Below are 16,377 nucleotides of genomic sequence, written 5' to 3'. Positions count from 1 at the left end.
GCAAATATCTCTCTTATCCTTAAAAAAGGAAAAGACCCAGAAGATTGTACATCATACAGACCAATATCCTTGCTAAATGTCGATTTTAAAATCCTCTCTAAAACGTTAGCACTGAGATTAGAAAGGATACTGCCACATATTATAAAGGAGGATCAGACGGGGTTTATTAAGGGCCGTAGATCATCCAATAATGTTAGAAGGGCTCTGAATATGATTCAAGCTTGTCATCAGGGAAAGATACCAGGAGTAGTGGTTTCATTAGACGCGGAAAAGGCATTTGATAGGGTCGAATGGTCATATTTGTTTTACACATTGGAGAGATTTGGTGTTGGACAGGTGTTTACCAAATGGATCTCAACATTGTATAGTGATCCCAAAGCAGTTGTGGTTACCAATGGATTAGGCTCGGATAGCTTCAGTGTGGGTAGGGGCTGCAGTCAGGGATGTCCCCTCTCGCCATTGTTATTCACGCTAATAATTGAACCACTAGCAGAAGCTATACGAGCTGATCCTAATATAGTGGCCCCAAGGATTGGTACAGGTAAACATAAAATTACCCTTTATGCAGATGATGTTCTTCTATTCCTCAGTAACCCTTTGATGTCCGTGCCTCGCTTAATCCAAGTTATTAATACATTTAGTGCATTCTCAGGTTATAAAATTAACTTTTCAAAATCGGAGGCTATGCCAATGGGTGGCCTTGCTGTGATACCCCGCTTAGCGGACGGTTCCCTTTTTCCCTTTCGCTGGTCCCTGGAGGGTTTCTTATATTTAGGCATTTTTATTACCCCAGTATTTGGTCAGTTGTATAAGGCTAATTTTATGTATTTATTGGAAAGGATAAGGCAGGACCTCCAGCGATGGGGAGACCTGCCAATTTCCTGGTTGGGTAGAATAGCATTAATCAAAATGAATATCCTGCCCCGTCTCCTATATCCTATGCGAATGCTTCCGGTGATGCTGCCGAGGACAGCTTTATGTAAATTATACAGCTGGCTGAGTTCCTTTATCTGGAACCATAGGCGGCCCCTTATTAAGCTGAAGAAGCTACAGCTTCCACAGGCAAGGGGTGGATTGGACTTCCCAGATTTTAGGAAATATCAATTAAGTTCCCTATTAAGTTATATAGCTGATTGGGTCTTGTCTGATCCACAATCAATCTGGTTGGACATCGAGGCTTCTCAAGTAAAATACCCACTTATTAACCTTTTATTCTCAGACAAGAGGAAAATCATTACAGATCACTGTAAAAACCCTATAATACTGAATACAATCAAGGCTTGGAATATAATGCGGCAAAATGAGGGTAATTCACATAAAACATCCCCCTATGCACCGATAGTGGGAGCATGGGGATTCCAACCGGGGTTAACAGATGCCACTTTTAAACTCTGGAGATCCAGGGGTATCTCATGTCTCGGGGATTTATTTAAGGATGGGGTCCTGATGTCTTTCGGACAGCTGCGTCAGAAATTCGGATTACCCAATGGAGACCTCTTTCGATACTTCCAAATTCGAGATTTTATACAGAAGAAGACTACGTTATTAGATAGTCTTTATAAATCCGATAGAGAATGCAGTGTCCTACGACCAGTGGGGGTATCTTCCGTCAGTAATATTTATCATTTACTACATGATGAAGTATCGGGAGATATGGATAATCTGCTTAAAACATGGGATCAGGATCTGGGACTAGAAATCTCCACAGAAACGTGGAATGATATTTGGGAAAACGCTAGAAGAATTACTATTTGCAACAGAACCCAGGCTATCCAGCTGAAGATACTTCATAGGGCCCATATAGCACCGGTTCGATTGGCAAAATTTAAGGCAGGAGCATCTCCAATGTGTCCTAAATGCAAAATAGAGGTGGGCACTCTTGTACATTGCTTATGGACCTGTCATAAGATCCGTAGATATTGGACTAAAGTAGCAAGTACCCTGACAGAAATTTTAGGAACGGAAATAAAAGTGGACCCCGTATCTCTCCTCTTGGGCTTTTCGAACTTTCCCTCCCTGGACACGTACGGGAAGAGACTATTTTCTATTCTTTCTTTCTGTGCAAGGAAAAATATTTTGATGAACTGGGTGGCGGAGGGCCCCCCTGGACTTTCAAATTGGCACAGACTAATTATGGAATGTATTCCCCTTGACTTCCTTACAAATATGGTGCACCGAAAGACCGAATTATTTTATAAAATATGGCAGCCCTTTTTGAATTACATAAATACAGATATTTCGGCTATCCTAACAAGGGCTTTTATTTAATTGAGACTACAGACCTGGCTGGTCCGCGGCCCCTCGGGGGAGGAATCCCGCACGAATACGGGTTTTATCATATCTGATGTTAACACATCCCGAGCATGTAAGAGACTTAAATATACACCCTGGTTAGTTGTAGGTTAGATTAGTAGATAGTTGAGTTTTGTTTGTTTGTGTTTTTTTTTTCTTTTCGTCTTTTTTTTTGTTTTTTTTTTCTTTTTTTGTCAAATTTTGGTTATTGTATATTTGAGCTAATTGTATATCAATGTTTATATCTGAGAGTTTTGTTTATTTTTGTAAACTTGTAAAAATGTTAAATTTCTAATAAAAATATCTATAAAAAAAAAAGAAAAGTAACACTGAGCTGTGCGCTGAGTCTGATGGAGCTCATCCAAGGGTCTTAAAAGAAGTGGTCAGTGACTAATTTGATGATTTGATTCTAATTTTCCAAAACTCCATAAGTTCAGGAAGAATCTATTTTAATTGGAAAATAATATAATTCCGTTATTGAAAATGAGAGACAGATAGCAGGAAACTACGGTCCAGTTAGTTTAACATCTGTCAGAGGGAAAGCATTAAAAAGATTTTTCATGAATCACTTGGTTGGAGTTCTTCTAGAAAGTAATGTGCAGTGGGTAAAGGGGAACTAGTGGATGTGCTTAATTTAGATTTCAAGAAGACATTTGATAAGGCGCCACATAGTTTAGATTTTAGATTTAGGCTTTGTTGTCACTTGCACTCAATTACAGGAGTACAGTGAAAAGTACATAATGTCACCACACGAAAAGGTTATTGCAGAAAATAAAAGCTCATGGTGTAGTGCTTATGTATTGGAATAGATAGTAGATTGCCTGACTAACAGGAAGCAGAGAATAGGCATAAATGGGTCATTGAGGGGACAGAAGGTACAATTGCTCCATTTGCTGATGATACAAAGATTGGCAGGAAAGTAAGTTATGGAGAGGACAAAGGGAGACAACAAATGTTAAGTGAATGGGAGCATAATTATACACAACATGGGCACATAATTATACACAACATTGGCACATAATTATACACAACATGGGCACATAATTATGCAGAACATGGGCACATAATTATACACAACATTGGCACATAATTATACACAACATGGGCACATAATTATACACAACATGGGCACATAATTATGCAGAACATGTCTGTATAATCAGTATAATTTGGGAAAATGTATCAAATGTCTTCTAGAAATCCATGTATATCACATTGGCACAATCCCCTCATCATCCCTCTTTGTTACATCTTCAAAAAACTCCTGCAAGTTAGACATGATTTTCCCTTAACAAATCCATGCTGACTTTTCTTAATCAGTCCACATTTTCCAATCTCCAATCCACTGGTATCTAGCCCAATTCCAAGGAAGACTGAAATACTGTACACTGAAAACAATTCTCATCTTACTTCCTTCAATATTGTTGGATGCAGCTCAGCCAGACCTGGTGCTTCATCTTTAAATGCACTGGTTAGCCAATTACCTCCTTTTTATCAATCTTAAACCCTTCCAGTGACTGAGTTTCCTCTTCTGTTGCTACGGCCTTGACAGCACCTGCTTCACTGCTAAAGGCAGCATTGAAACCTCAGCCAGGCCCCTTGCCTTCACGAAGAAATCCCCTTTCCGGTCCCTAATTGGCTGTACTCCTTTGGCTAACCTTTCACTATTGATGTGCACTGGGATTTCTTTTTCATGAGAGCTGTCTATGTTTTTATTTTTCTTCTAGTATTTTCTTTTTCATTTATCTCTGAACCTTCTGTGTCCAGCTTTGTTTCCAACTCTGTTTACTTCCAGACACCTGTCATAAGCACACTTTTTAAAAAACTTCTGTTGCTTTTGTCACCCAGGGGCATCTGGATTTGTTTGTTCCCCTTTTGGTGAAATATTCCCTGACTATGCCCCATCTGTCTCTTTGTCTTGAAACTTGCCATTGTTCAATGACTGTTTATCCTGTCCACCTTCAGTTTCAGTCTGTCTTGCTGTTCTTGCCCCATTGAAATCTACTCTCCAACACTTGACTTTCTTACTCTTTGTTGACCAATATCATTTTCTACTGCCATTATGATACAAAGATTATTGTCCTGTAAAAATCCCCTACTGTCATATGATCCACTTCACCCTTGTATTTCCTGAGAATGAGGTCTAGCAGTGCATCCTTGCTTATTGAACTAGACACACCATTGTATTTTGTTCTCCTGAACACAATCACAGCTCCTTGCATGACCACCATCCTGGTATGCATACGGATCATTAAAGTACCCCATAACAACTGCTTTGTGATGTTTATGCCTCTGCAGTTTCCTTGCAGCTCTGTTCCTCTATTTCCTTCCCACTAGCCAGCAGTCTATAAATTACACCAAACATGTCATTAAACCTTCTTATTCCTGAGCTCAGGCCAAATTGCAGCAACATGCTGAGTGTGAAAGATCAGCTTCTGTGTTCGTTGAGCTTTTCTTTCTGCCATTTCAATTACTTCCCTAAAATATTCTGTTTCAGTTTTCAGCTCAACTGGCTGATTGAACATGCAATAGAATCAGTGTTTCTTCTTATTGTTTTATGTGGGATGGGTTGGGAAAAGACCTGTAGAGTAATTAAAATGCACGACAAGTAGCAAAGGGAACCTTTGTTTTGAAATTCTGATGTAAATCCGGGTCAGAGAAATGGAGTGATGTTATCTGGCTTATAGCCAATTTGCAGTTCTGTTGATAAGAGCCCACATTCAGCCTATAGCACTCTCCCACACAAAGACCAATCAACTACATCTGTAACAAATATTTAAACAAATAATACACTCAACACTTACATGTCTGATATGTTCCTGGAGTTTCTTCACACCAAAAGAGCGAATAACAAACCAGAGCTTTACAGATCTGAATCTACGGCTCAGAGGGATTTGCCAGTGCTGTGGAGAGAGAGAGAGAGAGAGAGAGTCCTGTCAACAAGAAAATCATATCTTCAAATAAATCCCTGCACTGTCTTTGTCAGAAACATCTTACATTCTAACAAGTTACAGAATTGTCTCTGTTCACCATCAACAGTAGCCTAGTCAGATTTGGTAACTTTCTGATAACATTTCTGTCAGATGGTGAATGTCGCTTAGGCTCTGTCAGAGGGTTACGTGCACAGGCAGGATACGGGAAAGACGATTCCAAAAGTGTTGATTGTCAGATGAGCACTTGGGTGAAAGCTGCAGGTAACCACAGAAACTTCAAAACCAAGACAGATTGTCTTTCATTACAAGTTAAATCCGTAACTTAAATATTTTTTACAATAATTAATACTGTGATTGATTCAATCATTGAATCCCCAACCATAAAATCTCCGTACAAGTTGTGCCACAGTAATCAGTGACTGACTCAGCATTGGTTCAATGAATGCTGGAGAAATTCAGCAAGTCTGGCAGTATTTGTGACAAGAGAAACAGTTAACATTTCAGATTTTAATGACTTTTGACTAGAATCTTTTAGACTGTTAGTAGCAGCAAGAGATGTCAAACAAGGTGAAGATGTTGAGTTGATTACCCTTGGTCTGTCCTGTCTCTGGCTGGGCTGACCACCATCCTCACTGATTTTTGAGAATGGCCCTTCCCTAGTTGGAGATTAGTGTCACACTCATTAACCTTGATGACCAGGTGAAATCAAACTTTCAGAACCTCCTGCGCAGGGCCTTGGAACTACACTTTAGTGGTTAATAGCAGAGACCAAGAAATGACAGCCAGTCATAAAGATGTACAGCATGGAAACAGATCCTTTGGTCCAAGTTGTCCATGCTGATATCTTAAATTAATCTAGTCCCATTTGCCCATATCTCTCTAAACCCTTCCTATTCATATACCCATCCAGATGCCTCTTAAATACTGTAATTGTACCAGCCTCCACCACTTCTTCTGGCAGCTCATTCCATACCCACATCACCCTCTGTGTGAAAAAGTTACCCCTTAGGTCTCTTTTATATCTTTAAAAGATGATCTGACAGAGGAAGTGGTGGAGGCAGGTACAATTAGGTTTATAAAAGGTTTTTATTTTTAAGGTTTGCTTAAAGATTTGTTGCTCGGGTGCTGATTTGTTGTGGTTGTGGGTATGTTCGCTGAGCTGGGAAGTTGATTTGCAAGCGTTTTGTCCCTTGTCTAGATGACACCTTCAGTGCTTTGGATCTCACTGCTGTACTGTGTCTTCTAGATCTAGAAGCCTGGCACTCAGCCATGGACTCCATCAACAGGCACATAGACCTAGACCGAATATACCGGCAGAGCACCCAGAACCGGCAACTGGAAGCAGCCGAAATGGAACCAAATAAATTCCAGAAGACACAGTACACGCAGCCCATCACAGGAGGCTCCAAATCTCTGAAGATGTCACTGAGACAGGGGACAAAACATCTGCAAATCAACTTCCCAGCTTAGCGAACTCACCCACAACCATGACAGGTTTTTATTTTGGATTCCTACCACAGAAGCAGTGTCATTTATAGCATGACGGGAGGCCAGCTAGCCCATCAAGTCCTTGCAGGTCTCCACTGAGAACCCAGTCAGTTCCAATGCCCCACTCTCTCCCTCGTTCAAGTACATTTCCCTCATTCACTCGGTCAATTTCCTATAGAAACTGTTTCTGCTGTCAGCTCTGTCATAGACTGAGAGTTCCACGCCAAAACCTGTTGTTGTGTTACAAAAAACCCTCTTTGTGACAAACCATGCCTCATCATTTTCCCAAAATGCTTAGTCTGTCTCCCCACCCCACCTTTGTTCTATCAGTCAACAGCACCAGATCTCTTTCTTCTGATCTAGTTGCCAAATTAATCTTCTGCACCTTGTACAAAATCTCCTGCTTCATCTCCTTTACTCCAAGGTACACAACACCAGCTTCTCCAAACCAACCTCATCATTAAAATCCCTCACCCCTGAAATGATTCTGGTAAACCTCTCAAGGACTTTTCCATCTTCATGAAGTGTGGTGACCAGAATTAGGCACATTATTTTATACTTGGGTTGAACCAGAGCTTTACAAAGGTACAGCATGATTTGTGCACTCAATGTTCAGTGCCTCAATTTAAGAAGCCTAAGATCCCTTCGGCCTGCTAAATATTCTCTCAAAGTTTCCTGAAACTGTCATAAATTATTGTTGATTTTGTAGTTAGTCATAGAGATGTACAACACAGAAACAGACGCTTCAGTCTAACCCGTCCACACCGATCAGATATCCCAACCCAATCTAGTCCCACCTGCCAGCACCCGGCCCATATCCCTCCAAACCCTTCCTATTCATATAACTATCCAGATGCCTTTAAAATATTGCAATCGTACTAGACTCTACCACATCCTCTGGCAGCTCATTCCATACACATACCACCCTCTGCATGAAAAAGTTGCCCCTTAGGTCTCTTTTATATCGTTACCCTCTCACACTAAACCTATACCTGAACTCCCCCACCCCAGGGAAGAGATTTTGTCTATTTATCCTATCCATGTCCCTCATGATTGTATAAATCTCTATAAGGTCGCCTCTCAGCCTCTGACGCTCCACAGAAAACACCACCAGCCTGTTCAGCCTCTCCCTGTAGCTCAAATCCTCCAACCCTGGCAACATCCTTGTAAATCTTTTCTCAATCCTTACAAGTTTCACAACATCCTTCCAATAGGAAGGAAACCAGAACTGTACACAATATTCCAACAGTGGCCTAACCAATGTCCTGTACAGCTGCAACATGACCTCCCAACTCCTGTACTCAATACTCTGACCAATAAAGGAAAGCATACCAAACGCCTTCTTCACTATCCTATCTACCTGCGACTCCATTTTCAAGGAGCTATGAACCTGCACTCCAAGGTCTCTTTGTTCAGCAACACTCCCTAGGACCTTACCATTAAGTGTATAAGTCCTGCTAAGATTTGCTTTCCCAAAATGCAGCATCTCAGGCTTATCTAAATTAAACTCGATCTGCCACTTCTCAGCCTATTGGCCCATCTGGTCAAGATCCCATTGTAATCTGAGGTAACCCTCTTTGCTGTCCACTACACCTCCAATTTTGGTGTCATCTGCAAATTTACTAATTATACCTCTTATGCTCACATCCAAATCATTTATATTAATAACGAAAAGTAGAGGACCCAGCACTGATCCTTGTGGCACTCCACTGGTCACAGGCCTCAGGTCTGAAAAACATCCCTCCACCACCACCCTCTGTCTTCTACCTTTGAGCCAGTTCTGTATCCAAATGGCTAGTTCTCCTTGTATTCCCTGAGATTTAACCTTGCTAACGAGTCTTCAATGGGAAACCTTGTCGAAGCCTTACTTTAGTCTATATAGATCACATTTACTGCTCTGCCCTCATGAATGCTCTGTTATTTCTTCAAAAAATTCAATCAAGTTTGTGAGACATGATTTCCCACACACAAAGCCATGTTGACTATCCCGGATCAGTCCTTGCCTTTCCAAATACATGTAAATCCTGTCCCTCAGGATTCCCTCCAACAACTTGCCCACCACCGAGGTCAGGCTCACTGGTCTGTAGTTCCCTGGCTTGTCTTTACCGCCGTTCTTAAACAGTGGCACGTTAGCCAACCTCAAGTCTTCCGGCACCTCACCTGTGACTATCGATGATACAAATATCTCAGCAAGAAGCCCAGCAATCACTTCTCTAGCTTCCCACAGAGTTCTCGGGTACACCTGATCAGGTCCTGGGGATTTATCCACCTTTATGCGTTTCAAGACATCCAGCACTTCCTCCTCTGTAATCTGGACATTTTGCAAGATGTCACCATCTATTTCCCTACATTCTATATTTTCCATGTCCTTTTTCACAGTAAATACTGATGCAAAATACTCATTTAGTATCTACCGCATCTCCTTCAGCTCTACACAAAGGCCGCCTTGCTGATGTTTGAGGGCCCCTATTCTCTCCCTAGTTACCCTTTTGTCCTTAATGTATTTGTGAAAGTCCTTTGGATTCTCCTTAACCCTATTTGCCAAAGCTATCTCATGTCCCCTTTTCCCCTCCTGATTTCCCTCTTATGTACTCCAACAGCCTTTATACTCTTCTGAGGATTCATTCGATCTATCCTGTCTATACCTGACATATGCTTCCTTCTTTTTCTTAACCAAACCCTCAATTTCTTTAGTCATCCAACATTCCCTATACCTACCAGCCTTTCCTTTCACCCAAACAAGAATATACTTTCTCTGGATTCTCGTTACCTCATTCCTGAAGGCTTTCCCATTTTCCAGCCGTCCCTTTACCTGCGAACATCTGCACCCAATCAGATTTTGAAAGTTCTTGCCTAATACCATCAAATTAGCCTTCCTCCAATTTAGAACTTCAGCTGTTAGATCTGGCCTATCCTTTTCCATCACTATTTTAAAACTAATAGAATTATGGTCACTGACCCAAAAGTGCTCTCCCTCTGATAACTTGTTTCACCTGCCCTGCCTTATTTCCCCAAGAGTTGGTCAATTTGTGTTGAGTCTTATTGTCACTAACATGTATTTGGAAGTTGACCCTCAGCATCTACAAGCTGGAGCCTGACCTTATTAACCAACACAACTATCATCTCAGCAATGATTCTGGGTCCAAGCCAAATTCCTTTTCTCCAGGTCCTTTCTATTCCCAGCTCTCTGCTGATCATGGAAAATTGATGTGTCCTGATGAAGGGCTTCTGCCCAAAACGTCGATTGTCCTGCTCCTCGGATGCTGCCTGACCTGCTGTGCTTTTCCAGCACCACTCTAATCTTGACTCTGATCTCCAGTATCTGCAGTCCTCACATTCGCCTCTCTGCTAATCATACAGAGTGTGACATTGGAAACCAATAGCTCACCATGAAGTCAGTAGTTGCTCCAGAGTTGGCATGTTGGAGATACACAGGATTAACGCTGAAGGTTTCCTGCAGTTTCCACTTGTCTTTCACCCTGTGAATGAGAAACTTCAGTCAGATAATTAGCAAATTGCAGCTCTCTGAGCTGCAAACAGCAAATCAAATATGTTTAGGTACAACAAGGCCGGAGGGAACAAACAGTTTAAAGATTTTAAAGTTCCAAGAACTTCATTTCAGTTCAAATGAAGCAGTTTTTATTTGATGCTGACCCCACTGCTAGTGTTCTCAGATGCTGTGCCTTTGCAAGTCTACACAGACACTTAGAGATTGGCTTCTATCATTAGGCTACTACCTGTCTTGGAATCTCAGTCCTAGTTCATCTTTATCCTGGAGTAAGGCTCCCTCGCTTTCACCTGCATTGACACACAGACCTGCATCTATATGTGACAGGAGTACTCTCATGTCATGTCGAAACCTCCCTCTTTATTCAAAGTCTCTCATTTCTCTCCTTTTTGCCAGAATAACACCACCAGTTAAATCATTCTTTGTATATTCCATTATTCTACAGGTTGAATATTAAATGCGTGATGTTTGACTAATAGTGAAGACAGAAATCCATAGATTCTGACATCAAGATACATGGGGATAGTTTGGGAAGTTGGATTGAAACAGGAGATCGTGCTCATGTTGAATAGTGGAGTGGATTTGGAAGGGAATGGCCTGTCTGCTGTAAGACATGTCTGTCACAGGGTGGCTTCAGTCTCATCAGCATCACTTACCAAAACACCGTACAGTCAAAGTGAACCATCATCCACTTGGAAGGGTTAAAGACGAAGGAATCTGCATATTCAATACCCGTCAGGAAATTCCGAAACTCAGGACACAGGAAGGCAGATCCAGCATATGCTGCATCGATGTGAAGCCACAGTCCCTCACTGGCACCTAGACAGCCACAGCAACAAAAACATTCTGAATTCTCCATGCGGAAACCATCCAATTGTTTTACACAACATTGCAATTGGCTAAAGTTCACTGAACTGCTCAGGGCTCTGGTCAGTATATTTATGAAGGCACCTGGAGTTTCCTGTGTCAGAAACTTCAAATCCTAAAACCTCAAATATTTGGAACTGCAAACAAACTTGCTAGAGCAGGCGAGTAGCCTATAACTGACCCCAGTCTCAGACACACACCAAATTCTGAGCTGAATCTAAATGACATATTTTTCAGAAATACTTTTTAGAAGATGCATTGATTCTTTGCAAGATGTTTACTAAATCCTTTTGGGGGTTAGTGTAGACTCTGGCCTGAGGTCAGGTCATGCCTCACAAATCTTATTGAGTTCTTTGAGGAGGTGTCAAGACAGGTCAACAAAGGTCAAACAGTGGATGTGGTGTATATGGACTTCAGCAAGGCATTTGATAGGGTTCCCCATGGTGGGCTGATTCATAAAGTCAGGAAGTATGGGATACTGGGATATTTGTCTATCTGGATTCAGAATTGGGCTGGCTACAGAAGGCAGGGAGTGGTTGTAGATGGAAAGTATTCTGCCTGGAGGTCAGTGTTGAGTGGGGTCCCACAGGGCTCTGTACTTGGGCCTCTGCTCTTTGTAGTTTTTTATAAATGACTTGGATGAGGAGGTCGAGGGGTGGGTTAGTAAATTTGCAGATGACACAAAGGTTGGAGGTGCTGTCGATAGTATCGAGGGCTACTGTAGGCTGCAGCGCGACATAGACAGGATGCAGAGCTGGGCTGAGAAATGGCAGATGGAGTTCAATCTGGATAAATGTGAAGTGATGCATTTTGGAAGGTTGAACTCGAATGCTGAATATAGGATTAAAGACAGGATTCTTGGCAGTGTGGAGGAACAGAGGGATCTGGGTGTACAAGTACATAGATCCCTCAAAGTTGCCACCCAAGTGGATAGGGTTGTTAAGAAAGCATATAGTGTTTTGGCTTTCATTAACAGGGGGATCGAGTTTAAGAGCCGCGAGGTTTTGCTGCAGCTCTACAAGTCCCTGGTGAGACCACACTTGGAATATTGTGTCCAGTTCTGGTCACCCTACTATAGGAAAGATACAGAGGCTTTGGAGGGGGTGCAAAGAAGGTTTACCAGGATGCTGCCTGGACTGGAGGGCTTGCCTTATGAAGAAAGGTTGAATAAGCTCGGACTTTTCTCTCTGGAGAGAAGGAGGAAGAGAGGAGACCTGATCGAGGTGTACAAAATAATGAGAGGAATAGATAGAGTCAACAGTCAGAGACTTTTCCCCAGGGCAGGATTGACTGGTACGAGGAGTCATAGTTTGAAGATATTAGGAGGCAGGTATAAAGGAGACATCAGAGGAAGGTTCTTTATGCAGAGAGTTGTGAATGCATGGAATGCGTTGCCAGCTGTGGTGGTGTCATTGGGGAAGCAGAGTCATTGGGGACATTTAAGCGACTGTTGGACATGCACATGGATAGCAGAGAGTTCAGGGGTGGGTAGGTTATTACTATATTTCACATTAGGATTAATCCTCGGCACAACATCGTGGGCCAAAGGGCCTGTTCTGTGCTATACTTTTCTATGTTCTATGCTCTAAACACACAGATTGCTCTACTAGTTAACGCAGTGTGGATATTAAAGTACAAGTCACTGTTCAAACATTGAGCTGGGTTCGGCTTTCACAAAGTGAACCTTCTCCTTGCTTCAATGTCCATTGTGCAGCTTGTCTGTTTCATGCTGTTCCCCCAAGAGATGGGCTGAGCCAGGGACTGGTCCTCAGAGCCTGGAGTGGGGTGAGGCTGGAGGATGATCCTCAGGACCCAGGCTCTGATTGTGGAACCACTTCCCTCTCTGTGAATTCCAGATGATGTCTCTGTACAACATGGAGAGAGAAAAGTTTCAAGGACATTCTCAGAAACCCCTGTAACCATTCATCCGACAGCTCAACCACGATCATATCTCAAATCATTCAAGAGAGGAAAAAGCTGTAAGACTGTGGTCCAGAAATAATTCTATAAACTGCAACTTACAAATAGGTCCCAGTTCACACAAACAGTCAAAGGCACACACAGCAGTCGTGCCAAGTGTAGCGCAGACCTAAAACACAGGACAGATTGTATCAGGCAAGAGAAACCACAGACCACAAACATTCTTTAATACAATGCCACAGGCACTTTGAGACTTCAGACTCACAACAATGTGACTGACTCTCATCTGCCCTTTGGACAATTTGAGCTGGGCAATAAATGCGGGATTAGTGGTGCTGGAAGAGCACAGCAGTTCAGGCAGCATCCGAGGAGCAGTAAAATCGACATTTTGGGCAAAAGCCCTTCATCAGGAATAAATGCTCGTCTAGTGAGCGATGCCCATATTCCATGATTGAATTAAGAAAAGTAAACAAGGTATGAAGTACTCTGTTGATTTGTTGCTGTTATCAGGACAAAGCAGAGAAGCTGCTTCTTGAATAATTCCAGGTATATTTTATTGTGTTTTCTGATCCGTCTGCCTTGTTACTGGACCCCATCTGCTGGATACATGAAGACACATGTAAGTCATGATGTGGAGATGCCGGTGTTGGACTGGGGTGTACAAAGTTAAAAATCACACAACACCAGGTTATAGTCCAACAGGTTTAATTGGAAGCACTAGCTTTCGGAGCGACGCTCCTTCATCAGGTGGCTGTGTAAGTCATGTAAGTCACTTCACCTTAGAATCAGGTGGATTTATAATCGACAACAAAGAAATAGCAGACCAGTTGATCAAATACTTTGAATCTGTCTTCCTTAAGACTTCACACAAATAAACTTCTGGAAATACTAGGAGACAGAGGGTCAAGCATGAAGGAGGAACTGAAGTAATCCTTATCAGTCAGGAAATGGTACTGGGGAAATTAATATGATTAAAACCCAATAAATTCCCAGGGTTTGATGCTCTGCATCCCAGAGTAGTTAAGAAAGTGGCCATTGAAATAACGGATGTTTTGGTGATAATTTTCCAGCATTCTATAAACTCTGGAAGAGTTTCAATGGACTGGAGGGTAGCTAATGTAACCCCACCCTTTAAAAAGGAGGGAGAGAGAAAATGGAAACTTTAAGCTGATTAGCCATCTCGTGGTGGGGAAAATGCTGGAGCCAATCATTAAAGATATAATAATTGAACATTTGGAAAGCAGCGACAGGATCAGTCCAAATCAGCGTGGATTTCACTAAAGGGAAAATATGCTTGACAAATCTTCTGGAATTTTTGGAGGATGTGACCAGTCGAGTGAACAAGGGTGAATCAATGGATGTTCCGTATTTGGTCTTTCAAAAGGCTTTTGACAAGGTTCCACACAAGAGATTAGTAAGCAAAATTAAAACTAATGTTATGAGAGATAATGTATTGATGTGGATAGAGAGCTGGTTGGCAGACAGGAAGCAGAGTGTTGAATAAATGGGTCCTTTTCAGAGTGGCAGGTTGTGACGAGTGGGACACCACAGGGTTCAGTACTGCGATCCCAGCTGTTCACAATATACATTAACGATTTGGATAAAGGAATTGAATGCAATACCTCAAAACTTTCAGCCAAAACTAAGCTGTGGAGCAGGGTGTGCTGTGAGGAAGATGCTAAGAGGCTGCAGCGTAACTTGGACAGACTGGCTGACAGGGTGAATATTTGGCAAATGCAATACAATGTGGATAAGTGTGAGCTTATCCACTTTGGTCACAAAAACAGGAAGGCAGATTATCTGAATGGTGGCAGTTTAGGAAAGGGTGAGGGGCAACAAGACCTTGGTGCCATGGTGGAACAGTCACTGAAGGTTGGTATGTAGGTGCAGCAGGCAGTGAGGAAAGCTAAAGGCATGCTGGCCTTCATAACGAGAGAATTGGAGTATCAGAGTAAGGATGTCTTGCTGCAGTTATGCAGAGCTGAAAATGTGTTGCTGGAAAAGGCAGCATCCAAGGAACAGGAAAATCAACGTTTCGGGCATAAGCCCTTCTTCAGGAATGAGGAAAGTGTGTCCAGCAGGCTAAGATAAAAGGTAGGGAGGAGGGACTTGGGGGAGGGGGGTTGGAATTGCGGTGGAGGGAGGTCAAGGTGAGGGTGATAGGCCGGAGTGGGGTGGGGGCGGAGAGGTCAGGAAGAAGATTGCAGGTTAGGAAGGTGGTGCTGAGTTCGAGGGATTTGACTGAGACAAGGTGGGGGGAGGGGAAATGAGGAAACTGGAGAAATCTGAGTTCATCCCTTGTGGTTGGAGGGTTCCCAGGCAGAAGATGAGGCACCCTGCAGTTATACAGGGTCTTGGTGAGGCCACGCCTTGAGTAGTGTGTGTAGTTTTGGCCTCCTAGTCTGAGGAGGGACACTCTTGCTATTGAGGGAGTTCAGTGAAGGCTCACCAGACTGATCCCCAGGATGGCAGGACTGACATATAAGAAAAGACTGGATCGACTGGGCTTGTATACGCTGGAATTTAGAAGAATGAGGAGGGATCTCATAGAAACATTAAATTCTGATGGGGCTGAAGGCCAATTTTGATGATATTAGGCAAGGACTTTCAAAAGCTGATTGGGGGCAGATGTTTGCAGGTAAAGGGATGGCTGGAAAATGAAAAGCCTTCAAAAATGAGATAACGAGAGTCCAGAGAAAGTATATTCCTGTTAGAATGAAGGGCAAGGTTGGTAGGTATAGAGAATTCTGGATGATTAAAGAAATTGAGGTGTTGGTCAAGAAAAAGAAGGAAGCATATGTCAGCAATTGACTGCAGAGATTGAGTGAATTCTTAGAAGAGTATAAAGGCAGTTGGAGTATACTTAAGAGAGAAATCAGCAGGTTAAAAGGGGACATGACATCACTTTGGCAAATAGAGTTAAGGAGAATCCAAAGGATTTTTACAAATACATTAAGGACAAAAGGGTAAGTAGGGAGAGAATAGGGCCCCTCAAAGGCAGACAATGTGTGGAACGACAGGAGATGGGGGAGATACTAAACGTGTATTTTGCATCAGTGTTTACAGTAGAGAAGGTCATGGAAGATATAGAATGTAGGGAAATAGATGGTGACATCTTGAAAAATGTCCATATTTTAGAGGAGGAGGTGCTAAATGGTTTAAAACACAAAAGTGGATAAATCTACAGGATCTGATCAGATGTAACCTAGAACTCTGTGGGAAGTTAGGGAAATGATTGCTGGGCCTCTTGCTGAGATATTTGTATCATCGATAGTCACAGGTGAGGTGCTGGAAGACTGGAGGTTGGCAAACGTGGTGCCACTGTTTAACAAAGGTGGTAAGGACAAGCCAGGGAACTATAGACCAGTG

General features: G+C 42.4%; 1 protein-coding gene across 1 annotated transcript in view; it reads right to left on the bottom strand.

Moving 5' to 3' along the window:
- The window catches only part of hdc (histidine decarboxylase), a 144,213-nt gene that overhangs the window by 6,268 nt on the left and 121,568 nt on the right, over positions 1–16,377 (bottom strand). The window contains 4 exon segments of the mRNA XM_043674586.2: positions 5,097–5,195; positions 10,102–10,192; positions 10,878–11,040; positions 13,111–13,177. Of these exon segments, the coding sequence (XP_043530521.2) occupies positions 5,097–5,195; positions 10,102–10,192; positions 10,878–11,040; positions 13,111–13,177 (420 nt within the window).

Source organism: Chiloscyllium plagiosum, unplaced genomic scaffold (genome assembly GCF_037043375.1).
Source record: "Chiloscyllium plagiosum isolate Xiang-an unplaced genomic scaffold, Cpla_swu_hap1 HiC_scaffold_39, whole genome shotgun sequence".
Taxonomy (NCBI): Eukaryota; Metazoa; Chordata; class Chondrichthyes; order Orectolobiformes; family Hemiscylliidae; genus Chiloscyllium; species Chiloscyllium plagiosum.
Note: the sequence above shows the minus strand (reverse complement) of the source record. Positions and strands in the feature narration are given on the sequence as shown.